Raw genomic sequence first — 27,550 nt, forward strand, 5'->3', positions numbered from 1 at the left:
CGCGTTTATGTACCTGAATAGTGTAAATTCGCCTAGTCTCCTTCCGCCGCCGAGCAGTGTCAGCATTGCGCAAGTAGCAGCATTACTGCATTTACTAGGCAATCTTGTATTTTAATAACCGTTTAAATTTTGTTGATTTGTTTGCGCTCTCTGTAGATTAGTTCAGACCTTCTTTGCAAAACAGTTTTTAGCATGGATAGGGACTGCAACTGCTGTGTTCGGATGCAGGCTGAGTTCGCATCCCTTCGCTCCCAGCATCAGGCAGTGTTGGCTTCGGTCACACAGCTTGAGGCTGTTGCCAATGGGCATCACTGTGGGGGTCCGGATGGGGGTTTGTCGGGGACGGCCAGCTCGTCCCACGCATCCCCTGATCGGACTACGACTGTGGTTGCCCGGGATACTGCCCGCATTGAGGCTGATCCCTCACCTGTGGTAGAGTGGGAGGTCGTCTCAAGGTGTGGCAGGGGGCGAAAGACATTCCGGAGGGCTGAACGGAAAGCCTCTCCAGTTTGTCTGACGAACCGGTTTCAGGCTCTGTCTCAGGCTGATACTGATCTTCGGCCTGACATGGCTGCTTGTCCTGTTCCAGAGGTTGCCCCTCAGTCTGCAAGATCCGGGCAGTCGCAGAGGGTGGGCTTACTGGTAGTTGGGAGCTCCAACGTCAGGCGCGTAATGGAGCCCCTTAGGGAAATGGCAGCAAGAGAGGGGAAGAAAACCAATGTGCACTCCGTGTGCATACCGGGGGGAGTCATTCCAGATGTGGAAAGGGTCCTTCCGGATGCAATGAAGGGTACAGGGTGCACCCATCTGCAGGTGGTCGCTCATGTCGGCACCAAAGATGTGTGTCGTTATGGATCGGAGGAAATCCTCTCTGGCTTCTGGCGGCTATCTGATTTGGTGAAGACTGCCAGTCTCGCTAGCGGGATGAAAGCAGAGCTCACCATCTGCAGCATCGTCGACAGGACTGACTGCGGACCTTTGGTACAGAGCCGAGTGGAGGGTCTGAATCAGAGGCTGAGACGGTTCTGCGACCGTGTGGGCTGCAGATTCCTCGACTTGCGCCATAGGGTGGTGGGGTTTCGGGTTCCGCTGGATAGGTCAGGAGTCCACTACACGCAACAAGCGGCTACACGGGTAGCAGGGGTTGTGTGGCGTGGGCTGGGCGGTTTTTTAGGTTAGATGGCCTTGGGCAAGTACAGAAAGGGCAACAGCCTCAACGGGTGCGGGGCAAAGTCAGGACATGCGGGGACCAAGCAGCAATCGGTATTGTAATTGTCAACTGTCGAAGCTGCGTTGGTAAAGTACCAGAACTTCAAGCGCTGATAGAAAGCACCGAAGCTGAAATCGTTATAGGTACAGAAAGCTGGCTTAAGCCAGAGATAAATTCTGCCGAAATTTTTACAAAGGTACAGACGGTGTTTAGAAAGGATAGATTGCATGCAACCGGTGGTGGAGTGTTTGTCGCTGTTAGTAGTAGTTTATCCTGTAGTGAAGTAGAAGTGGATAGTTCCTGTGAATTATTATGGGTGGAGATTACACTCAACAACCGAACTAGGTTAATAATTGGCTCCTTTTACCGACCTCCCGACTCAGCAGCATTAGTGGCAGAACAACTGAGAGAAAATTTGGAACACATTTCACATAAATTTTCTCAGCATGTTATAGTCTTAGGTGGAGATTTCAATTTACCAGATATAGACTGGGACACTCAGATGTTTAGGACGGGTGGTAGGGACAGAGCATCGAGTGACATTATACTGGGTGCACTATCCGAAAATTACCTCGAGCAATTAAACAGAGAACTGACTCGTGGAGATAACATCTTGGACCTACTGATAACAAACAGACCCGAACTCTTCGACTCTGTATGTACAGAACAGGGAATCAGTGATCATAAGGCCGTTGCAGCATCCCTGAATATGGAAGTTAATAGGAATATAAAAAAAGGGAGGAAGGTTTATCTGTTTAGCAAGAGTAATAGAAGGCAGATTTCAGACTACCTAACAGATCAAAACGAAAATTTCTGTTCCGACACTCACAATGTTGAGTGTTTATGGAAAAAGTTCAAGGCAATCGTAAAATGCATTTTAGACAGGTACGTGCCGAGTAAAACTGTGAGGGACGGGAAAAACCCACCGTGGTACAACAACAAAGTTAGGAAACTACTGCGAAAGCAAAGAGAGCTCCACTCCAAGTTTAAACGCAGCCAAAACCTCCCAGACAAACAGAAGCTAAACGATGTCAAAGTTAGCGTAAGGAGGGCTATGCGTGAAGCGTTCAGTGAATTCGAAAGTAAAATTCTATGTACCGACTTGACAGAAAATCCTAGGAAGTTCTGGTCTTACGTTAAATCAGTAAGCGGCTCGAAACAGCATATCCAGACACTACGGGATGATGATGGCATTGAAACAGAGGATGACACGCGTAAAGCTGAAATACTAAACACCTTTTTCCAAAGCTGTTTCACAGAGGAAGACCGCACTGCAGTTCCTTCTCTAAATCCTCGCACAAACGAAAAAATGGCTGACATCGAAATAAGTGTCCAAGGAATAGAAAAGCAACTGGAATCACTCAATAGAGGAAAGTCCACTGGACCTGACAGGATACCAATTCGATTCTACACAGAGTACGCGAAAGAACTTGCCCCCCTTCTAACAGCCGTGTACCGCAAGTCTCTAGAGGAACGGAGGGTTCCAAATGATTAGAAAAGAGCACAGATAGCCCCAGTCTTCAAGAAGGGTCGTCGACCAGATGCACAAAACTATAGACCTATATCTCTGACGTCGATCTGTTGTAGAATTTTAGAACATGTTTTTTGCTCGAGTATCATGTCGTTTTTGGAAACCCAGAATCTACTATGTAGGAATCAACATGGATTCCGGAAACAGCGATCGTGTGAGACCCAACTCGCTTTATTTGTTCATGAGACCCAGAAAATATTAGATACAGGCTCCCAGGTAGATGCTATTTTTCTTGACTTCCGGAAGGCGTTCGATACAGTTCCGCACTGTCGCCTGATAAACAAAGTAAGAGCCTACGGAATATCAGACCAGCTGTGTGGCTGGATTGAAGAGTTTTTAGCAAACAGAACACAGCATCTCGTTCTCAATGGAGAGACGTCTACAGACGTTAAAGTAACCTCTGGCGTGCCACAGGGGAGTGTTATGGGACCATTGCTTTTCACAATATATATAAATGACCTAGCAGACAGTGTCGGAAGTTCCATGCGGCTTTTTGCGGATGATGCTGTAGTATACAGAGAAGTTGTAGCATTAGAAAATTGTAGCGAAATGCAGGAAGATCTGCAGCGGATAGGCACTTGGTGCAGGGAGTGGCAACTGACCCTTAACATAGACAAATGTAATGTATTGCGAATACATAGAAAGAAGGATCCTTTATTGTATGATTATATGATAGCGGAACAAACACTGGTAGCAGTTACTTCTGTAAAATATCTGGGAGTATGCGTGCGGAACGATTTGAAGTGGAATGATCATATAAAATTAATTGTTGGTAAGGCGGGTACCAGGTTGAGATTCATTGGGAGAGTGCATAGAAAATGTAGTCCATCAACAAAGGAGGTGGCTTACAAAACACTCGTTCGACCTATACTTGAGTATTGCTCGTCAGTGTGGGACCCGTACCGAGTCTGGTTGACAAAGGAGATAGAGAAGATCCAAAGAAGAGCGGCGCGTTTCGTCACAGGGTTATTTGGTAAGCGTGATAGCGTTACGGAGATGTGTAGCAAACTCAAGTGGCAGACTCTGCAAGAGAGGCGCTCTGCATCGCGGTGTAGCTTGCTGTCCGGGTTTCGAGGGGGTGCGTTTCTGGATGAGGTATCGAATATATTGCTTCCCCCTACTTATACCTCCCGAGGAGATCACGAATGTAAAATTAGAGAGATTAGAGCGCGCACGGAGGCTTTCAGACAGTCGTTCTTCCCGCGAACCATATGCGACTGGAACAGGAAAGGGAGGTAATGACAGTGGCACGTAAAGTGCCCTCCGCCACACACCGTTGGGTGGCTTGCAGAGTATAAATGTAGATGTAGATAAAACAGCAATGTCCTAAGTGTTAGATATAAAGAGTAATGAACTCTGAAAGTACAGGATGAAAATGCTACCTGTTCATGAGCAGCTCCCCGTAAGATTTGGCATTACTGTTATTTTAATGTTTGTCATTGGTTATTCATCAAATGGTGGCAGCCAGAAACTGACTGAGTAGATCGTTCACAGTGACTGGCTAAAAAGACCACAATGTGAAAAAATGGCAATTTCAAATAAAGGTTTCTGTCACTTGATTTTTTTATGATTTTCGTAAATGCCAAACTTGACAAAAATGACTCAATGTTTGGCAATCAATTAACCACCTTCAGAAAAGACTTATAACTGAAGGGTATGTGACTTATCATGAGATGGAGTTATCCATAGGTATAGCAAGGACTTCGGTACATTTGATTCAGCATTGATATTCAACTGCAAAAAAAATCTGTTACTGATGGATTCTGCACAGCTTGACAGAAGTCCAAAAATTGGCCCATGTTAATTGTTATAAGGAAATGCCTGGAACATTTGACCTAGAACATGCAAAACCCTTATGTGAGATCATAATGGGAGGTGAATCTTCAGAATCTGCATAAGAGATGGACACTGAGGAATGGTCAACTGTTTGAGAGTTCTGAAGTGAACAAACACCAACAAAGCACTTCACGACTTCCTACAAAATCATAGTTCCTTTCTTTGATAATGTAGGAAAAAACAGCTTGCTACTTACCGTAAAGAAGACAAGTCAAGTTGCAGACAGGTACAATTAAAAAACACTCACTTATAGCTTTCGGCCACAGCTTTTATCAGTAAAACACACACACACACACACACACACACACACACACACACACACACACACACACAAGCAAGCACATCTTGGGCTGGAATTCCAGTCCAAGATGTTGGAGTTGGCGGTCGTGTGTGCGTGAGGTGTGCTTGCTTGTATGGTGTGTGTGTGTGTGTGTGTGTGTGTGTGTGTGTGTGTGTGTGTGTGTTTTACTGATGAAGGCTGTGGTCAAAAGCTATATGTGAGAGTCTTTTAACTGTGCCTGTCTGAAACTTGATATGTCTTCTTTACAGCACCAGCAATCCATCTTTTTCCTACATTGTTGAATTCTTACCTGGACAGTCCATTGTTTAAGTTCCTTTCTTTGATTACACTGGTCATGTTGTGAGCATTCCTTTAGAGGACCAAGTACAATGCTAGGTACTATACAACGTTCTGCCACAAGTCATTGATGGAAGTCAGGAAAATCAACTGAAAATGTTGTATCATTGTTCCTTGTAGAGTCACACTACACACAACTGAATTTGATGGAGAAAAACATTGTTGCCCACATTCACCTGATTTATCACTTAATGACACATTTTTGTTGCCTTACGTCAAACAATGTACAACAGTGATTTTCATCACCTTTAAGGGTTTGAAACAGTCCGAAATCACATTTTGAGATATCAACATACGAGTGGGAAAAAAAAATTGACCAGAATTAGTTCAAAGCCATGCAATGGTGTATAAATTTTGAAAGCAAACGTTTTGCAAAAGAGTAAGGCGATATGTGTTTAAAAACTGATCCTATTAGTCCTCATAATGTCTAAGTGAAAACACATAGTGCAGTGACATAGCTCAGAAACTGTGTTGCCAAATGAATGACAGTGAAATGAATGTGTGAATGAGCATGAGGAAAACACTGCCAAAAAAAAGAAGAGGGAGAGAGAAATAGGCACAGTAAGACTTACTGAGAAGCTTAAAAAATAACCTCATTTGAGAAAGCTAACTACTGGTCCACGGTAACAACAGTGCTATGCTGCATCCATTGTAGATCTGAGCAGACAGTCACTGAAAAAGAAAATGTAATCTATAGAGGAAATAAACAGCATCTAAGGATTCCATAACCATAGTGAAATAAATTCCAAATCTCAGATATTTACTACAGTAAACCACAGTGTTACCAATGCATTTTCCAAAAATGTGTAATACTGGGGCAGGGAGTTAGTTTGTCCACACCACCAATAAATAAATAAATAAATAAATAAATAAATGTATTTAATTTTTATTAACAATATATTTTTTAAACATAGGTACTGATGGATGAGAAGGGTATGGAACCTGAAAACATTTTTTAGCATGATCTTAGCAACACCTACATATTTTCAATAATGTTTACTCCAAGTGCAGGGGTACTTCATGACCACGACCAAAAATTAAAAAAATATAAATTTCATTAACTGTCATTGATTTCACCTCACATCATGCCTTTCAAAATTCTACAGATGTGTAAGACAGGACCTAAACCTGAAAATATGAATATCACATTTGTTGTGAAAAGTCACAGTGGGTAATAGGACTTAGATTTTTGGTTAAGTTTTACTGGAAAATTTAAAACAGTTATGGAATCTGATATAAGAAATCACCAAAAACAATAAACATTTTTTCAAAATTTTAAAATATAAAGTACCACTCGAGATCACAATATTTTTAAAAGGTGGGCACAAAGTACCCCCTCCCCCCTCAGTAATGCAAGGGTTAACACATTATTACGAGGGGTAGTTATAAAGTTTCAATTATCTCTCAAAAAATTAAGGTATTTAATTACAATTTTTGTTTATTTGCAAGTACATATCTGCAGTCCTGGTACACACTGAATTCCCACACCACAGTACGGTACCACTCTGCTAGACGGCGAGAACGAAACAACACAGTCCACCATTAAGGTAGAGTATCGTAAGGTCATTGATTTTCTGCATCTAATGGGAAAAAAGTGCTGCAACAAATCTGTGCTAAGTTGGTGAAAGTGTAAGACAACAACACACCATCATATGATACAGAGATCAGGTGGTGCAGGCACTTCTAGTGCGGCCACACACGTCTCAGTGACAAAGAATGAAGTAGCTAGCCGTCTCTCCATTGAGAACCGTAGGAACTGGTGACCCTCTTGCTCAAAGACCAGGGAATCACTATCGAAGCAGTGATGGAACAAGTTTAAATCAGTCACGGATTGCACAATGAGGAAGTGTTCTGTGGTTATCAGCCGAGCCGAGACATCTTTCAGCGGCAGTATTTCGACAAGTTTTCTACTCTCACCATCAGGCGAAGCATCAGGTTTATGTACAGTTTGTATATTTATAGTCGGTAGATGACAGGTTTCTCAACCTCATCTGCAACGGCTGGGCCAATTGCGCGCCATCAGAAGGGATATTGTGGACAGTGGAGAGGGATCGTGGACAGTGGTAGGGGGGACTTCTGGCACATTGGAGGGTCCCAGCGTCACGTCCTGGTGTTGCCTGTCTATTGCATTTGTTGCCTTTGCTGCTTTCACGCCAGAGTCCTCCTGACGTATTCTTGCTAGTGCTATATCCCATATGGAGCAAAGTTGGAAACCATTGCTCTGGTTGACAAGATCATCACAGACTCATATTTTTACTGCCTCTTTGATGATCGAGTCCTAGACCTCATTTTTCCAGTGCAACACCTCTGTCTGTTCAACATTAAACATATTACATTCATAGAGTCCGTGTTCTGCCACTGCAGAGCTGTCTGTTCGTCTGAGGTGACTGCTTCTCAGATGTTCTGAGCTGTGCTGCAAAGTATACTGCTGCATCTGGCCGATTTACTGCTTGCCAAATATGCAACTAATGCCATAGACTCCTGATATCCGCAGTCCTTGTTGGTCTTTCATTGAGCTAAACATATTTTTGATTTTGGGGGCAATGAGCAGAAAATGGTTTTCATGTTGTTTTTTTCTAGTAGCCGGGTAACCTTGACCATGGCCCAGCATAAGGAAGGAACAACACACATTTATGTCTTTTTCCAGCCATCGGCTAAAATCAAATATATGCTTGGTTCAATGAAAGGCGAACCATGACTGGGGCCTAAGCATCAGTTGCAAATGTGGCAAGCAATATTGGCCTACACAGCAGTATATTTCACAGTATCACTCGGAAGATGTGAGAAGTGTCTGCCTCAGCCAAATGGACATATCTGCAGTGACAGAGCACAGCCTCAATGGAGGCCATGTGTTTGATTTTGAACAGACAGAGGTGTTGTGCCACACAAACAGGTTTTGGGATGTGATCTTCAAAGAGGCAGTGGAGGTAAGGGTATGTGATGACCTTGTCAACCGGCTTAGTGGTTTCCAGCTGAGCTCTGAATGGGATGTAATGCTAGCAGGAATACATCAAGAGCACTCTGATGCAAAAGTGGCGAAGGCAGCATTGGAATAGACAGGCAGCACCAAAAATGATGCCAGGGTCGTCAAACACAGCGGGAGCCCCCACCACCACTGTCCACAACGCTCCCCCCCCCCCCCCCCCTCCCTTTCACTGTCCACAATACCCCTTCTTAAGGCACATAATTGGACCAGCTGTTGCAGACAAGGCAAAGGAGCATGCAGGGGCTATACAGATATGAACTGGACATGAAACAGACACTTCACCTGAAGATGATGAGTAAGAAACTTGTTAAAATGTTCAAAATGGTAAAGAGCAGCAACCAGTTGTCATTTCCATTCTAGCTTTATTACAGCAATTCCAGATTTTGGCTAGTAACTAGCCATTATCAATGCGGTATTCCTTAGATATTATACGTGCCCTAGTATGTCTACAACTTTTGTTCAGGTTCTCGTCACAATAATCTTTAATGAACTGGGACGAGAGCTTAAGGAACAGGTGTAGATGTACCAGGGCATGTATAACAACTCCAGAATACTGCATCCATAATGGCTACTTACTAGCCGAAATCTGGATCTGCTCTAATAACACTACAATGGAAATGACAACACTTTGCTGCCCATTACCATTTCGAAAGTTATATCACAGTCGCAGAGTGCATTGCATTTTGCTAATGGAAGGTAGTTTGATGGTGTTGAAATGTTGCCACAGAGTGATGTCTCGACTCGGCTAATAAACTGAGAAGATTTCATCATTGAAATTTGCCCAGAAAGCTTACAGTCCCACCTCATACAATATTCTGATAGTGACAAAGGCCATCATCTGCTCAGTTCCTCAACTGTTCGTACCCATTCAAAAAGCCTGCTGAATAAAATGTGATAGTGGAAAGATTGCAACTGTGTCAACCCGATCCAGATGACTTCTTTAGCCACTTGATCATCATGGACAAGTGCTGCGTGTATCACTGTGACAAAGCGGCATAGGAGCAAAGCAAGCAGTGCAAACATGTGGATTAATTAATACCAAAAATGGCGAAGACACAAATATCATCAGGCATGGTGATTCTGAGACTGCCTTGGGGTGGTGTCAACAGAGTACATTTTATGGTGCAAACCATCACGGGAGCATAATGCCAAAACCTCCTGACATTATGGCAGGCTTTCAAGACATAGCATAGCAGGAATCTGTCTGAGGAGGTGGTTTTGTTCCATGACAAAACCCCTGCTCATTCTCCTGCTTTTTTTGGGCTATCAAATTTTGCCTCCCATCTTTTAACAACCTGACACCCCGTCCAGTGAACTGTTCTTTCCTAGAAGGAAAAAACCACTACACAGCAAGCATTTCCAGAATGACAAAGAGGTGATTTTAGAGGTGGAGCATTTCCTCAACAGTCAAAGTGCAGACATCTACAACAAAGGTCTGCATCACATCAAGGACTCACATAGTGATTTATTTATATTTATAGAAAATCAGCTAAATAAATGTGAGTGTAGTTTCAAGAAATTCTGGGGATGGAATCAATTCCTGGTGTAGTTATAATTTAACAACACACAGCATGGAAAAGATTTTGGGGTTGTGTTCAGTACTTGAAATAATCTGTAAGTCACCAAAGGTGACTGCTGGACTGATTCGTCTGAGAAGGCTGCCTCATTTTTGTCTACTTCCATATTAAGCAAAATCTAGTTCCAAATGCTTATGATGGCATTTAGATGGGCTGATTTCTGGTTTTGTATAAGTAGACGTCTGCTTTGAATGATCGTACCTGTCATATCCCCGAAGACTGCCCATCCCTCCTACATATTTAACACAAATCTGACATGAATAAATAAAAATAAATCAGAAAGTTGATGCAGGGAGCCATATCAATTACTGGAAACAGTTGTGGTGAATGCATATTCATTTGAAAAATACTAAGAAATTGTGAGACAAACATTGAAGGTCACTCATATAAAGCAAATTTGTCCAACTGGTTACAGAGCACAATGCATTTGTTTCAAATTTAAATTGCAGAATTCATCATGGATTTGTTCATTTGGTGGGAAGATCCTCAACAATCCCCAGGGAAAAAAAAAACTACAGGAAATGAAGTGTGTAAGCTCACTGGTCATTCCAAGAAAATCAAGGTAGGCCCTATGTATTACTTCTTTACACAAACATTTCTCATATAATCATAAAGACATTAAAATTAGACAAAGTTCTGTTTATGTAGCTGTACACACACCAATCACAAAAAGGAACAGTAAGAGTGTGAAACCATACTAAAAAAACACTAAGTATATACAATAATTTTAGGACTACAAAAGCTGGTATGTTGGTAGTGTCCATAGTTATTTTAATGGTACAAAAAATGTGTATTTCTTCTGAAAAGACGTCATGGCATTTCCTACTACACAATTTCATATAATGAACTGATGCATGGATTGTAAACATGAAGCTCAGTGAAGTGCTTATGGTAAAATATCAACAGTAAGTAAATAAGTCAAGGCAGTTTAGCAGTCGTAGGAAAGAAACCTCTGAAGCAAATTGAAAAGGCAGTCAAAGCGCATGCAGGTGCCAGAATGCATTAAACTTACTCTTTCTCCGGAAAGGTGAAGGTGCATTCTATGTTAGCTACAGATTCAAATTCCAGAATTAAAATTGACATAAAATCAATCATGTTGCAATGTGGGTCCAGAATTCTGAAGGCCCATATTTTGTGCACTACGGAAGAAGGCTGAAATGCAATGAACACTTTGCACTAGTCAACCCATACAACATCAGTTACGGTGCTATCTACTACCTACTGGATTTAATGGGCGAACAGACTGAGCTAATTTTAACACGATTTCTCTTAGTCAAATTCATGCCGTTTACTACAGAGAAATATTTGAATCTCCAGATAGTTGTAATATATAGAGATCAGTCAACACAGGCCACACGTTGGACTACATTTCATTACTCACATGCTATAGATCCCATGGGATATGGTGTCTGGGGTATCTAATGGACTCAAGGATTTACATTATGTTGAAGTGCTATACAATTAAACGAATTAAATTTGTGAAACGTCATAGTATTACAGTACGTAGGAACGCTCATCGCATGCACAGTTATGGAGTTAGTAACAGCATTCAATGTTACCCTGGATTAACATAATTAAAGGTGGATCGCTCATACTGTGTGTTGCAGAGTTCCTGCAATAATGTTATATCTAACACCCCCTCTGTCACACTTCAATATTCAACTATAAGTAATTTACTGCTATTCCCGGAAGATATGTGTAATATCAACAAGATGGACTGCCTATATTATCAAATAACAGAACAAAAATAGATGAGCAAAGGTGATATAAAATAAACTGATGCAAATGTGCAATCTGAGGCACTGGTATTAAAGTTCTACACAACACATACTTAAAAAGAGACGGGTACTAAAGTTTAAAAACATTTTTCGGTGAATGTACGCTAATTAGGGCTTAACATCAGATGATGTGGCCGGAAAATTACGAAATCATCAACACCAAAATCAGTAATACATAAATTTACCGGCAAACGTTTTTGAAGTTGAGGTTAGGTCATGTTTATAAACATAACTATTGTTTGTAAACAAAGGCGTTTTCGATTATTCACTTGTGGTATTGCATTCTTCAGAAGAAGTTAAAACTAATTATTACCATTATTTCGATGTATTGTTTTGGTGACGATGCTCCGACCCGTTCACCTGTTCCAGCTGACGGCAAGATGACACCAACTTCGAACGAAATCATTTTGCCTATTATATGACAGTACTTTTTTCTGGTGAACTGGACTTACTCCTGGGGGCAATATCCTATGTGTTAAAAAGGCTACATTTCCTACATAAACTCACAAAATAAACAGAAGGAAGCTATACTATAGCTCAAAACAAACTACCCCTCCTTGCCACCCATTTCGTAACACACACAATCGCCATTTTCGTTCGTAATCGAAGTCTGGTTAAACGAATATTTTTTTACAAAAAACTATTAATATGGAATTGCATAATTACAACGTTGTCGTCGGATAGCTTTTCTTTGCACTATTCGCGGCATTTTTTATTTTTATGTTTTTAATCAACAAAATAACTCTTCCAGCTGTAGTGAAAACACCTTGTCCTGGGGTGTTTTGGGACACCTTTCAAAATTGAACGTCAAGTAGTTGTTTCGTAAAATTTTTACGATGTAATTTGATGTTAAATCGAACTACTTTAAACTTTTTTATCTCTGGATAGGTTAACTGAGGGAACGGTAGGCATGTTTTCTCATTTCTACATTAGCGGGTCTTCATACTATTGTAGCCTTACGCTAACCTCCAATTGAATGTTAGTTTATAATAACAACTAGGAATTTTGCTCCCACTGACATCAGAATCGCGTCTTTGTAGCCTGGTATTTGGAAGCTTTTCGCTTCTTGTACAAGGAACGTTTCGAGTCGCGCGCCAGTCCAGTATATATTTTAACGCAAGGAACGTAAGCGAACCAGTTGCTTTCTCTGAAGTGAACTCAAGATGGCAGAGAGTAAGGGTGCTTTACTTGCTAAATCGGTGCAAAAACATGCGGGAAGAGCGAAAGAAAAGGTGAGTTTCCAATGACAATATTTATTTCGCCTTTTTCGGGTGGTGTTCTTTCTAAATCATAGAGCTTTTCTTGCTGTGATCGCAAAACCTCGAAATAATGAGACTATTACCAAAAGCGGAGTGGTCGGCTGCTTGTGTAAGCATACCGAATACGACAGTGCAAAGATATAAAAATACGTAGTTTGCGCGTCTGTCAATATCACATGCGAACAGCTGACCGCAGGCGCGCTACATAAAATACTGTTATTCTAAGTTTTATTTTATACCATTACTCTGTGTATTAAATAACTTCTTGTTGTGCGTAATTTAATTAAATCATGTGACAGAGGACTCATTTTTCCCGTTGTATTGGAGAAGCAACACCCACTTGTCCTGGATGTATGAAATGTAAAAATAATACAGCTAGCGCGACCAAGAGCACCGGCGTGTATTCAGTTTCCTAAGGTTATTTATATCCTGTCTAAAACTAGCTTAAAATAAAACAGTGGTGATTTTGAAGTAATTATGGTGTAGTGGGCGTCTTAACACGATCTTTAACAATAGTGACTCCCACTTTTTTTTTGTAACTGATGACAATGCTTTCTGAGATTTGCGTAAATTTATCTCGATTATGTCTTTAAAAAAAACGAAACGTTAACAGCGAGAAAAATGAGTAATTTACTTTTTAACTTAGAAAATAACCCAGACAACCTGAATCCAGATATAACGCGAGTTGTTAACTTTTTAACTTCTGGTACATTCATTTTCTTTTCTTCCAAGTCTCAAGTGTTAATACGAATAAGGATCGTATTGTGTATTTAATTTCATTTTTTTCGCAATGCTTTGTTGCAGTTCTGCAAAGAAGAGTGTACGTACATACCGTTAAATCTATGTTTCGAAGCATTTCCTTAATTGTAATTTATTCACCTTTCATAAGGCAAAGTAAAAGAGCCAATTGACGCGGAGAGAATGCAGTTAGGTCGACAAGATGTTAATTGGAGCCTAATTAAAATGACCTTATCGCACTTTTCTCCATGTAATGATTGTATTTTTATTACATTTTGTATTACGTCTTCTGAACAACAACAAGTGGGTGCCCGTTTTTCTGTGTTTGATACGCATGGCCTTGTCTAAAATGTCGTCTTCTCTGTGATAACATAATTCTGCATCGAAGATTCAGTATTATTGTCCGCGGTATCGTGTTTATTTTGGAAGTGTGTTTAAAAGTATGTCGTACATGATCATTTAATTTTTTGTGTCCGTCTAAAAGTATGTCGTACATGATCATTTAATTTTTTGTGTCCGTCGAGTTGACTACAGAACATATACTAGATCTGTTCATCTTCTTGTTGGAGTTTTTTAAAAAAAATATTTTTACAATTCTGTTAGTATGTGTGTGTAACAGATTCCAGAAGTGATGTGCATCATCTGATGAAGAATGCCATCAGAGAACACAGTGTTGCTGTAGTTACGTCGGAGGGAATTCTTACTGTCTGAATATTTTTGACATCTCTCCATGTGAATTAGTTAATTTGTTGGTGTGTGTGTGTGTGTGTGTGTGTGTGTGTGTGTGTGTGTGTGTGTGTGTAAAATCAAATAGAAAAATGATTTTCAGTTTGCTGATGTATTTCAGGAATTCAGTGTTCGACTTTACGTTTACTGCTATACTCTGCAGGCCACCACCCTGCGGTGTGTGGCGGAGGTTACTTCGCGTACCTCGTGCTACGATAGTTAATTGTTCCGTTCTCGAAACGTTTTTTCCTCTCGTTCCTAACGGGGAACAGCAGGCCTTTTGAGAGTTTATTGTTTTTCCTTCTCGAATGGTGCACGGGAAGAACAGCCTTAAATAATCCTGCTTATGGGATTGCACTTTTCTGTCGAGATCATTTCACGAGACGGAGTAGTCTGTCTTTCGAGTTTTAATAGCAAACCACTCTTTGACGCCCGGACACCTGTTCTGTAGCGTCTATCACTGCCTTATTGCAGAGATAAGAGGGCGCGAGAGAGAGGGTGGGGGGGGGGGGGAGGGGTTATTTATATGGTGTGAATAGTATTTTTCCTTAGTGGGACGCTACGCTCTCAGTATCTTAAGAAGGAAGCGATCGGGTTCTACGGGCAATACATTCTACATCGTTGGGCTTTTCTTCCTTCGCACATGAAATTTGTGGGAGACGTTGAGCGCCATAGCCTCTCATAGCGTATTTTATAGCACCACCGCCCTAACACCTCGTGACTCTTGGAAAAATGAGTTTTATTTTAGAATGGAAAACTTGTCTCCATCAGTTATTCCTCTTTTACTAATCTAAATGTCAATCAGTTTGTCCGTTCAGCGAGTTGTGAATTACTGGGCTAATTTCTTTTCAACTCATTTTCTGTAACTTGGTGTAATAATTTGAATAGAACGATGTAAGTTACAGCCCACACTGGGATTACTACTTTGCACACTAATGATTTATTAAATGTATTATAATAAGCTTCTTGCTCATATACCAAACGCCTTCTCGAATACTGTATTCGTAACTTTATTCCTGAAAATTAGTTTGACAGCAGAGACAGCGGCTCAAGTGATCTTCCTAATCGATTGGATTAGGAGCAAAATACACCACCAAAATAAGTCGTCCATGTCGCGTTCCTAGACAGGAATAATTAGATCGAAGCCAGGGGAGATGCCATTACATATTTTTTCTGCGTATTTACCAGTTAAAAAAAAAGCCTCATTCGTTACCAGTTCGGTTTGTACGTATGGTGAAATAAGGGCTAAAGAAAGTGGATAAAAGGATGACCGTCGGAAAGTGAGTGAATATATTGTTTCCAGAAGTTTCGTCAATATATTAGTGAAATGAAATAATTTTTTAAATTATTAAATAATTTAATTGCAGTGATGTATAAACAAAACAATATTGTATGGTAGGCATAAAGCGTAGAAAGTCGAGATGTTGTCAGTTGACTGGCTTTGTATGCGGGGGAGGGGGATGGATATTCTAGTTCCCCGAACATCCTGATGGAAGATGTCCCGTGGGTTCTCTAAATTACTCCAGGTAAATACCAGATGGTTCCTACGGTAGGGGCACCGCTGACTACCTTTCCCGTCCCTGTTAAATTAGATCTGCAAAAATATGTAAACGCCAGTGTGCAAGAATTTTTTTCCCACCGTAATATCACGATATACCGAGTATCCTTGTAAAAGTGTATTACTACCGTACTTCAACAAGTACTGTATGGGAATGCACCAGATGATGATTCTTCTCATTCGGTAGCGCTTTGTATGCTCTTCGGTTTTGGTTCGTTCCGATTATCATTGGACAATCCATTCCGCTAGCGAAAATCCTATTTATAACCAATCCGCAAGAATGTGAATGTCTGCTTTCCCGGCGTATACAGCTGGTGAAGAGTTCTCGGGCTTCCAGTAGGGTGGCGGTCTCTTCAGACTGCGACGTTTCGACGAGTGCCATACTCATCATCTTGATGAGTGACATACTCATCATCTTGATGAGTATGTCAGTCGTCGAAACGTCGCAGTTTGATGACCGCCACCCGGCTAGAAGCCCGAGAACTCTTCACCAATCCGCAAGAAATTTTCACGAAATAGCGATTGTCTGAATGCTACCTCTCCCACCTAGCTAGGTTAACAAACTTATAAAGCGTTCAGTGTGTCCACCGGACATATCCACCCATCAGACATCGAATAGAAGGAATTATATGAATTGTTTAGTAATGTAATTAGATGACTCACGCAATAATGTCGCATGTGAAACTTGCGCCCAGCTCTTTAAATATTTGGGCATACTGACATCAGCAACACAATACATTTACGCCCTAATGAAATTTTATTTAATTATTTTTGCCTAAAGAGCATACAGCCACCTTACGAAGTTCGTTGTCAACAACCACAGTTCGAAAATGATCGCATTCATAAATCGCTTTCCGGCCAAATGTTCTTTTAACCTAGGGAACAGGTGATAGACACTGGGTGCCAAGTCAGGACTGTAGGGTGGGTGGGTGATTATGTTCCACTGAAACTGTTGCAGGAGAGCAACGGTTTGCTGAGCGATGTGTGGGCGAGCATTGTCATGGAGAATGTGTGCACCCTTGCTCAATATTCCTCTTCACCGGTTCTGAATTGCCCCTTTGAGTTTCTTCAAAGTCTCACAGTACCTGTCAGCGTTAATTGTCCCAGCGATTCAGCCCCGACCACGAGGTGAAAGAAGAGGTGCCCTCATCTCGTGGTCGTGCGGTAGCGTTCTCGCTTCCCGCGCCCGGGTTCCCGGGTTCGATTCCCGGCGGGGTCAGCGATTTTCTCTGCCTCGTGATGGCTGGGTGTTGTGTGTTGTCCTTAGGTTAGTTAGGTTTAAGTAGTTCTAAGTTCTAGGGGACTGATGACCATAGATGTTAAGTCCCATAGTGCTCAGAGCCATTTGAACCATTTTTTTTATTTTTTTTTTAAAGGAAGAGGTTCATAACTTTCTGAACAGCATGGCGGCGAGCTGGTATGACATGGGCATACAAAAACTGCCACAACGTCTACAAAAATGCATCGACAGAAGTGGTGATTATGTCGAAAAATAACTAAATGTTCAAGCTGTAAACTGATGTAAACCATTGTAGAAATAAACAGGTCTATGTACTAATAAAAAAATTGGTCTTACTTTTGGGATTACACTCGTATAATACCAGAAGGAGAAATTGATGGTTTGAATCATCAATCGGCCTTATTGTGTGTTAAAACCCAGTGGTATAAAGAATCTTGAAATAACAAATAAGATCTGGATTTTTACGTACTATTACATAGTAAAACATGCATGCATTCGTGTAATATCATCATTAAACACGCATAATGAGACACCAAAACAAAAACATGCGGTATCAAAATTGTTGCATAATTATTTTTACTTTCTTCTAATACAGTAAACAACAACAAAATTTCTCCAAATTTTCATCCCTCAGGCTCATGCTTTTATCGGAAAATATTTTTGTACATAGAAAATGATCTTGTAGAGACATGTTGGCGACACATATCAAAAGTCAGAGGAATCGACGCGAGTAATTAATTACTTCGGGGTAAAGTAATTACAACCTTTCTACGTCGAAAAGTGACAGGTGCATACTTAAGTGAAAAAATTTCGGACAAGTCAGATTAAGTTGAAAGTAATTTTTTGGCTACAAAGTATTTTTTATAAACTCAAAAATCAGCTCTTGCTTCGATAACTTTGTTCATCTTATGTTTTGCTACACAGATTTTTTAACCTCTTCAATAAACGTCAGAGATTCAACCACTTACTTCCAACTTTGCTATTGCCGCAGGCAAATACACACTATTTGATTTGATGTAAATCAAGTCTTTCTTCAAATCTGCTTTCTTGAATGGTACTTCCGCAAGCTGCGTTAGTGGCTTTGAAAGTGTCTACGACTCAAAACTTGACGAAGGGGTGATGGGGTGGGAGGGGGGGGGGGGGGGCGGCGGCGGCGGCGGCGGCAGCGGCAGCAGCAGCAGCGTTAGGCTTTTAAATGGATGTTAGCAAACAGATGTCAATTTCAATAATTTACGGTCCCCAACCGACGTAAATTCATCAAAATTGGCACAGTAAAAGACGGCAGCACTTATCCAGGTTTCCCATCTGATTAAAATAGATTGTGGTGGCAAACCAAAATTTGGCAATATATCTCTAAATGCGGCTACACGGACAGGTGCTTTGCAGAAATCTTTCAATACGAAAAAAAGGAATACTACGCATACCTTAATTAATGCGTCAGAGTTAACAAACCTTTTTAGTTTGTGCGGCTATTCACTTTGCTTGTAGAGGACATCAGCATATACGCATTTTCATGTTTGAGACGTACCAGTACTGTTTCAGCATAAGAGCAAAACATACAACATACTTGCGTTGGGGTTAAATATTTTACTTTCTTTTCCGGCCTTTATATGCGGTGCACCATAACTTAACAACAGAACCATTTTTTATTTAAATTTATTGATCCGACTACTACCAACATCAACCGAGACGAACTGGTCGCTTGAGCTCACTCGCGCGGAGTGGCTGCGAGGTTTGACGCGCTATGTCACGGACTGCGCGGACCCTCCCGCCGGAGGTTCGAATCCTCCCTCGGGCGTGTGTGTGTGTGTGTGTGTGTGTGTGTGTGTGTGTGTGTGTGTGTGTGTGTGTGTGTGTGTGTGTGTTTCCTAGCATAAGTTAGTTGTTCCTAGCATAAGTTAGTTTAAGTGGTGTGTAAGTCTAGGGACTGATAACTTAAGCAGTTTGCTCCTTTAGGAATTCACACACATTTGAACATATTTTGAAGTGTAACAAATTTCGCGAAATTACTCCTGTTTTGCACTTCTGGCGTAATTCATATGAAGAAAACAATCAATAAAAGGTGCTAACTTGGAAGTTATTGCAATATATGCACGGAGTCCCGAGAAATTGTATGCATTATAAATCTCTAAATTGTTTCAGACGTTCCTCCGTTTGGCCTTTGCTTCTGTTGCTTTAAACATATGTAATTGAACGATTATTATTTAATGTAGGCAACGCAAGTAAAGAGACACACAATTTTTATCACCAACTTGTTACAAATACGAGCGTGCTTCCTGAGTTGCAACAGAGAGTGATATCGATTTTCACTTTCGTTTATTTCCTTGATTTCATTTTTCATGGTGACGAGTAAAATAACTCGACAGCAGAGATTTATGTCTTGCTCAATTGAGGGTGTGGTCTGTGGAAAAAGATACGGAACGAGAAATCAAAATTTACGTGAGGCGTTCAACAAGTAATGTTAGAGTATAATGACTTTTCTGGAGACTAGAAATCTACTCTGTAGGAATTAGCATGGGTTTCGAAAAAGACGATCGTGTGAAATCCAGCTCGCGCTATTCGTCCACGAGGCTCAGAGGGCCATGGACACGGGTTCCCAGGTAGATGCCGTGTTTCTTGACTTCCGCAAGGCGTTTGATACAGTTCCCCACAGTCGTTTAATGAACAAAGTAAGAGCATATGGATCATCAGACCAATTGTGTTATTGGATTGAAGAGTTCCTAGATAACATAATGCAGCATGTCATTCTCAATGGGGAGAAGTCTTTCGAAGTAAGAGTGATTTCAGGTGTGCCGCAGGGGAGTGTCGTAGGACCGTTGCTATTCACAATATATATAAATGACCTTGTGGAGAACATCGGAAGTTCACTGAGGCTTTTTCCGGATGATGCTGTAGTATATCGAGAGGTTGTAACAATGGAAAATTGTACTGATATGTAACGAATTGACGCATGGTGCAGGGAATGGCAATTGAATCTCAATGTAGACAAGTGTAATGTGCTGCGAATACACAGAAAAAAAGATCCTTTATCATTTAGCTAAAATGTAGCAGGTCAGCAACTGGAAGCAGTTAATTCCATAAATTATCTGGGAGTAGGCATTAGGAGTGATTTACAATGGAATGACCATATGAAATTAATCGTCGGAAAAGCAGATGCCAGACTGAGATTCATTAGAAGAATACTAAGGAAATGGAGCCCGAAAACAAAGGAAGTAGGTTACAGTACACTTGTTCGCCCACTGCTTGAATACTGCTCACCAGTGAGGGATCCGTACCAGATAGGGTTGATATAAGAGATAGAGAAGATCAACGGAGAGCAGCGCGCTTCGTTACAGGATTATTTAGTAATCGCGAAAGCGTTACGGAGATGATAAACTCCAGTGGAAGATTCTGCAAGAGAGACGCTCAATAGCTCGGTACGGGATTTTGTTGAAGTTTCGAGAACATTCCTTCACCAAGGAGTCAAGCAGTATATTGCTCCCTCCTATGTATATCTCGCGAAGAGACCATGAGGATAAAATCAGAGATTAGAGCCCACACGGAGGCATACCGACAATCTTTCTTTCCACGAACAACACGATTCTGGAATACATCTACTTTATACTCCGCAAGCCACCCAACGGTGTGTGGCGGAGGGCACCTTACGTGCCACTGTCATTACCTCCCTTTTCTGTTCCAGTCGCGTATGGTTCGCGGAAAAAATGACTGCCGGAAAGCCTCCGTGCGCGCTCTAATCTCTCTAATTTTACATTCGTGATCTCCTCGGGAGGTATAAGTAGGGGGAAGCAATACATTCGTTACCTCATCCAGAAACGCACCCTCTCGAAACCTGGACAGCAAGCTACACCGCGATGCAGAGCGCCTCTCTTGCAGAGTCTGCCACTCGAGTTTGCTAAACATCTCCGTAACGCTATCACGTTTATCAAATAACCCTGTGTCGAAACGCGCCGCTCTTCTTTGGATCTTCTCTATCTCCTTTGTCAACCAGACTTGGTACGGGTCCCACACTGATGAGCAATACTCAAGTATAGGTCGAACGAGTGTTTTGTAAGCCACCTCCTTTGTTGATTGACTACATATTCTAAGGACTCTCCCAATGGATATCAACCTGGCACCCGCCTTTACCAACAATTAATTTCATATGATCATTCCACTTCAAATCGTTCCGTACGCATACTCCCAGATATTTTACAGGAGTAACTGCTACCAGTGTTTGTTCCGCTGTCATATAATCATACAATAAAGGATCCTTATTTCTATGTATTCGCAATACATTACATTTATCTATGTTAAGGGCCAGTTGCTACTCCCTGCACCAAGTGCCTATCCGCTGCAGATCTTCCTGCATTTCGCTGCAATTTTCTAATGCTGCAACTTCTCTGTATACTACAGCATCATCCGCGAAAAGCCCATGGAACTTCCGACACTATCTACTAGGTCATTTATATATATTGTGAAAAGCAATGGTCCCATAACACTCCCCTGTGGCACGCCAGAGGTTACTTTATGTAGACGTCTCTCCATTGAGAACAATATGCTGTGTTCTGTTTGCTAAAAACTCTTCAATCCTGCCACACAGCGGTCTGATATTCCGTAGGCTCTTACTTTGTTTGTCAGGCGACAGTGCGGACCTGTATCGAACGCCTTCCGGAAGTCAAGGAAAATGGCATCTAACTGGGAACTTGTATCTAATATTTTCTGGGTCTCATGAACAAATAAAACGAGTTGGGACTCACACAATCGCTGTTTCCGGAATCCATGTTGATTCCTACAGAGTAGATTCTGGGTTTCCTGAAATGACATGATTCGCGAGCAAAAACATGTTCTAAAATTCTACAACATATCGATGTCAAGAGATACAGGCCTATAGTTTTGCGCATCTGCTCGACGACCCTTCTTGAAGACTGGGACTTTTCCAATCATTTGGAACCTTCAGTTCCGCTAGATACTTGCGGTACACTGCTGTTACAAGGGGGGCAAGTTCTTTCGCGTACTCTGTGTAGAATCGAATTGGTATCCCGTCAGGTCTAGTGGACTTTCCTCTGTTGAGTGATTTCAGTTGCTTTTCTATTCCTTGGACACTTATTTCGATGTCAGCCATTTTTTCGTTCGTGCGAGGATTTAGAGAAGGAACTGCAGTGCTGTCTTCCTCTGTGAAAATAGAAGGGAGAACAGACAGAGGTACTCAAGGTACCCTCCGCCACACACCGTCAGGTGGCTTGCGGAAAATGGATGTAGATGTAGAACACATTTTTTTTTTTCTGAAAGAAAGTTGGTTTTATTCAATATTCCAATACACTATATTATTCCCCACTCTTTTGGCTGCAAAACCCTATTTTTCAACAAAATCTCCGTTCAATGGGACGACTTTACTGGGAGAGCCTGTATGCCCGCTTGATACCCCTCTGCTGGTCGACGTCACAGCAAACGTCGACCTCTTAATCAACGACATACTGCTTCCCACGGAGTGCATCCTTCATGGTCCAAACAGATACGAGTCGGAAGGCTAGCAACCCAGTGGGCACAACGTTGAGTACCCCGACTAATGAACAATGTCAGCACTACCAAGAGAGACGTCCAGTTGAGCAGCACGGTGTTTGATTGTGATCCGTCGATCGCCCCGAATGAGGTTGTCGGCACGTTCCAACACTGCAGTAGTCACAGCTGTGAGCGGGCGGCCTGCATGCGGGATATTGGACAGGTTTGCGTGACCTTCTTGCGATGATAGCAGACGCCTCGCCCAACGAATCACCTTGCTTTTGTTCACTTTCAGCTCTCTAGGGCAAGCGCGTGCGAATATCTACGATGCTCTGGTTTTCCGCCAAAAGAAGCTCAATGACAGCTCTGTTCGGATCGCACCTCCGTTATAGGACGCCATTTTGGATTTTACGTATAGCGCTGCCACCTATTGAATATTCATGAAACTATTGGAGCTGAGGCATTTTTTTCAAGCGAAATCGGCCGAGAAAAAACGTGTTGCCCTACCTATCGAAAACCCCTCGTGTAATTTGTTCCGCCAATGACTTGCGTACTGTCTTTAAAAGCCAAGCGGACTGCGCTTCAGACTGCGCCTGTGTGAAGGTCAGCGGGAGCCAAGGTCGAGCCGCATGCAGTAGGACTTTTTTAGTCCCAGCTCAGCGGCCACATTACTTGCTCGTGAGTAGGCGTTTTGCAGCTTTCATACTGCACGTAGCTGTTTACGATTTTGCCATTTTACACTTAGAAATGTTTTGTCGTGGTTGTGTTCTTCAGTCATTCGTGTGAATCAGTGCTCCACTCTGGTCTAGCCACCCCCCGCCCCTTTTTCCTCTTATACATATATACACTACTGGCCATTAAAATTACTACACCAAGAAGAAATGCGGATGAAACTTCCTGGCCGATTAAAACTGTGTGCCGGACCGAGACTCGAACTCGGGAGGTCCCGAGATCGAGTCTCGGTCCGGCACACAGTTTAAATCTGACAGGAAGTTTCATATCAGCGCACACTGCGCTGCAGAGTGAAAATCTCATTCTAAAAAATATTCATTTCGTAAGTTAAATTCAATATCTTGCTTAGAAAATATTTCTCTTAGAATGGAACTTTCGTTTGCGGTAGATAATAATGTAAATTTATTTTAATGAGTGACATCACCTATGAATAATGAGAGAAGGAAAATGAATGGATTAGTCAGCTTCTATCTTCTCTGCCCTTTCACTTTGTATTCTTTACGTTTTTATTGCATTGTACGCCGTGTAACATTCGCGATATAACTGCGAAAATAAAATATAAAAAAAAAGGTGAGTTACTCTTAACATTCACACTCCAGTATAGTTAGATTCAGATTCGCAGTGCAGCAACATTGCTTTGGTACGTCGACCTGTCGAAAATAATCCATTCGAAATTATAAGAAGCGACAAAAAACTTTTTGGTATTAGGAGGAAGGAAGAAAATCGCAAAGAAGAGTATTTTACGATTTAACGTGGACGCCGAAATGTGCTATATTTGTATAAAGCAGGTTGTCCCGGCTCCTACATTGTTGGCAACATGCTCGCATTTCGATGTGAATGACAGTATTGTTGCCGAAAGGTCTAAAAATATCTATCGAGCAATCTAGCAGCTCTTAGCTTCTTCTTTTGCCAAATGTCAGCTGCAGGGTCGTGTCAATTAGATCTTCGATTTTTGCCTGTGCCAAATGTTCAGATTCAAAATTAGGCTTTTCCATGAAGCTCAATTTGTTGATTATCTGTCAAATGAAGTCCTGTTGCTCAAACATCACGCTAGTGACGGTAAAGTCTACATAAACGAGTGGGAAGTGTGCAGTGCTAAGCCTACTGAAAGGATACCCGCGGAAAGAATGACTCAACAAAAAGCTGAAAGTGCAAAGTTAAAGGGCATTTCACCTGTTTGTGTCAAATATTACACTCAGATGTTGCCTTATGTAGCAGCGGAAGAAACGGTATCCAGTACGTAAAAATGATACTTCCCTGAAAGAAGGAAAAAAAAAAAAAAAAAAAAACTAATTCGATTGAATGACGCGCAGGAAATAAACAGTTTAACAAAGTTCAATTTTTTTAGGGAAGTAATTCTTTAGATTTTATTTTCAGGTGCCATATTTTTAATCTTCTTTCGACCTCAAGGAAACGGAAATGTGAATAGCGTAGTCGCCAAACGTAAACGAACTTGCACCTAGCGAAGTATAAACACATTTCTGCTTCTTGACGAAAGTGAGAGCATGTATCAATGACGTCACTCACCAGCGATTGTCTAGAAGCTTAGATATTTAGGCGGTCGTGCCTTACATTGCAGTATACGGAGGTTTTTGTTTTTGTCGTGAGTCTTTTGACTAGTTTTATATGGTCCGCAATGAATTCAACATTTCCATCTCACGAGTAGCACTTGCAACCTACTTCCTCATTTATTTGCTTCCTGTTCTGTTTTTACCCGCTGCAGCTCCCTCTAATAGCATGGAAGCTGTTCCTTGATGCCTCAACAACCTGTCCCTTCTTTCTGTCAGTGTTCTCCACATATTCGTTTCTGCACTGATTCTGTAGAGAACCTCCTCATTCCTTACCTTATCAGTCCGTTTAACTCTCAAAATTCGTCTGAAGCACCAAATTTCAAAGGCTTCGATTCTCTGCTGTTCTAGTTTTCCCATTCTCCATGTTTGACTACCATTCAATGCTGTGATCCAGACGTACAGTTTCTGAACTTTCTTCCTGAAATGAAGGCCTATATTTGTTACTAGCAGCCTTCTCTTGGCCGGGAATGTCCTTTTTGGCAGTGCTAGTCTCCTTTTAATGTCTTCCTTGCTCCCTAGGTTGCAGAATTACCTAACTTCGTCTGCTCCTTGATCCTCAATTCTGATAAGTTTCGCGACGTTCTCATTTCGGTTACTTTTCATTACTTTCGTCTTCCCTCGATTTACTCTGTCCATATTCTGTGCTCATTAGACTTTTGATTCCATTCAACAGATGTTGTAATTCTTCTTGGCTTTCACTGAGGATAGTAATGTTATCAGCGAATCTTATCATTGATATCCTTTCACCCTGAATTTCAGGTACACTGTCGAATCTTTCTTTTATTCCTGTCATTGCTTGCGTACATCCCTGCCTTATACCCTTTTTAACTGGAGCATTTCATTCTCGGTCTTCCAATCTTGTTGTCCCCTCTTGGTTCTTGCACATGTTGTATGTTATCCGTCTTTCCCTATAGCTTACCCCTATTTTTCTCAGAATTTCGAAGACGTCGCACCGTTCTACTCTGTGAACGCTTCTTCGAGGTCGACAAATCGTATGAACGTGTCTTGATGTAGTTCAGTCTTGCTTCCACGGATTTAACCGCGGTCAAACGCACGGTTGGCTGATGAACACAAAATCTGTACCCAGGTGAGAAGTTCGCCCAGCTGATATATGACCAACTACGAGGTGGAATCCAAAATTTTCGGGACTGGTGCTGCCACCTGGAAAGTAGGAGTAGTAGATCTTTGCACCGCTAGGTGGCGAGAGCTGCATATCTACATCTACATCTACATTTATACTCCGCAAGCCACCTAACGGTGTGTGGCGGAGGGCACTTTACGTGCCACTGTCATTACCTCCCTTTCCTGTTCCAGTCGCGTATGGTTCGCGGGAAGAACGACTGTCTGAAAGCCTCCGTGCGCGCTCTAATCTCTCTAATTTTACGTTCGTGATCTCCTCGGGAGGTATAAGTAGGGGGAAGCAATATATTCGATACCTCATCCAGAAACGCACCCTCTCGAAACCTGGCGAGCAAGCTACACCGCGACGCAGAGCGCCTCTCTTGCAGAGTCTGCCACTTGAGTTTATTAAACATCTCCGTAACGCTATCACGGTTACCAAATAACCCTGTGACGAAACGCGCCGCTCTTCTTTGGATCTTCTCTATCTCCTCCGTCAAACCGATCTGGTACGGATCCCACACTGATGAGCAATACTCAAGCATAGGTCGAACGAGTGTTTTGTAAGCCACCCCCCTTGTTGATGGACTACATTTTCTAAGCACTCTCCCAATGAATCTCAACCTGGTAGCCGCCTTACCAACAATTAATTTTATATGATCATTCCACTTCAAATCGTTCCGCACGCATACTCCCAGATATTTTACAGAAGTAACTGTTACCAGTGTTTTTTCCGCTATCATATAATCATACAATAAAGGATCCTTCTTTCTATGTATTCGCAATACATTACATTTGTCTGTTAACGGTCAGTTGCCACTCCCTGCAGCAAGTGCCTATCCGCTGCAGATCTTCCTGCATTTCGCTACAATTTTCTAATGCTGCAACTTCTCTGTATACTACAGCATCATCCGCGAAAAGCCGCATGGGACTTCCGACACTATCTACTAGGTCATTTATATGTATTGTGAAAAGCAATGGTCCCGTAACACTCCCCTGTGGCACGCCAGACGTCAGAGATATAGGTCTATAGTTTTGCGCATCTGCTCTACGACCCTTCTTGAAGACTGATGAGTCAGTGTGAGTGGCATTCAGCTGAGAGGACGTGTTGCGTGTCCACAGTGATTTCCGTAATACTCTGTGTTTGGTGTGTGGCGATTTTACGATTGATCTGCGAACACAACAGTGAGTGTAGGTGTGTGTGTGTGTGTGTGTGTGTGTGTGTGTGTGTGTGTGTGTGTGTGTGTGTCAAATTCTGTGCGGGAAAAGTGCTACGGAGACGTTTGCAGTGATTCAACTGGGTTGTGGCGGAGGTTCGAGTCCTCCCTCAGGCATGGCTGTGTGTATTTGTCCTTAGGATAATTTAGGTTAAGTAGTGTGTAAGCTTAAGGACTGATGACCTTAGCAGTTAAGTCCCATAAGATTTCACACACATTTGAACTTTTTTTTATTTTTATTATTTTTTTTTTTTTTAATTCAACTGGACAAAGCAACAATCGTCCCACTGGAAGAGCCCGGACTCTCCAAGACCCAAAAACGCAAGACAGGTGAAGAGCATGATCATCGTTTTCTTT

The 27,550-nt window shown here is 41.8% G+C and overlaps 2 protein-coding genes across 3 annotated transcripts in view; one reads left to right on the forward strand and one right to left on the reverse strand.

Moving 5' to 3' along the window:
* Window positions 1–12,108, reverse strand: part of LOC124552640 (D-ribitol-5-phosphate cytidylyltransferase-like) — a 63,517-nt gene extending 51,409 nt beyond the window's left edge. Inside the window, exon 1 of the mRNA XM_047126968.1 lies at window positions 11,869–12,108. Coding sequence (XP_046982924.1) covers window positions 11,869–11,961 — 93 coding nt within the window. The 5' untranslated portion in view covers window positions 11,962–12,108. The remainder of the gene's footprint in view (window positions 1–11,868) is intronic.
* A 538-nt stretch (window positions 12,109–12,646) lies between these two features.
* LOC124552417 (myc box-dependent-interacting protein 1) overlaps window positions 12,647–27,550 on the forward strand; it is a 436,091-nt gene continuing 421,187 nt past the window's right edge. For both annotated transcript variants that reach the window (XM_047126684.1, XM_047126685.1), the window contains exon 1: window positions 12,647–12,787. In XM_047126684.1, the coding sequence (XP_046982640.1) occupies window positions 12,719–12,787 (69 nt within the window). In that variant the 5' untranslated portion in view covers window positions 12,647–12,718. The remainder of the gene's footprint in view (window positions 12,788–27,550) is intronic.

The sequence above is a fragment of the Schistocerca americana genome, chromosome 10 (genome assembly GCF_021461395.2).
Source record: "Schistocerca americana isolate TAMUIC-IGC-003095 chromosome 10, iqSchAmer2.1, whole genome shotgun sequence".
NCBI classification, from domain to species: domain Eukaryota; kingdom Metazoa; phylum Arthropoda; class Insecta; order Orthoptera; family Acrididae; genus Schistocerca; species Schistocerca americana.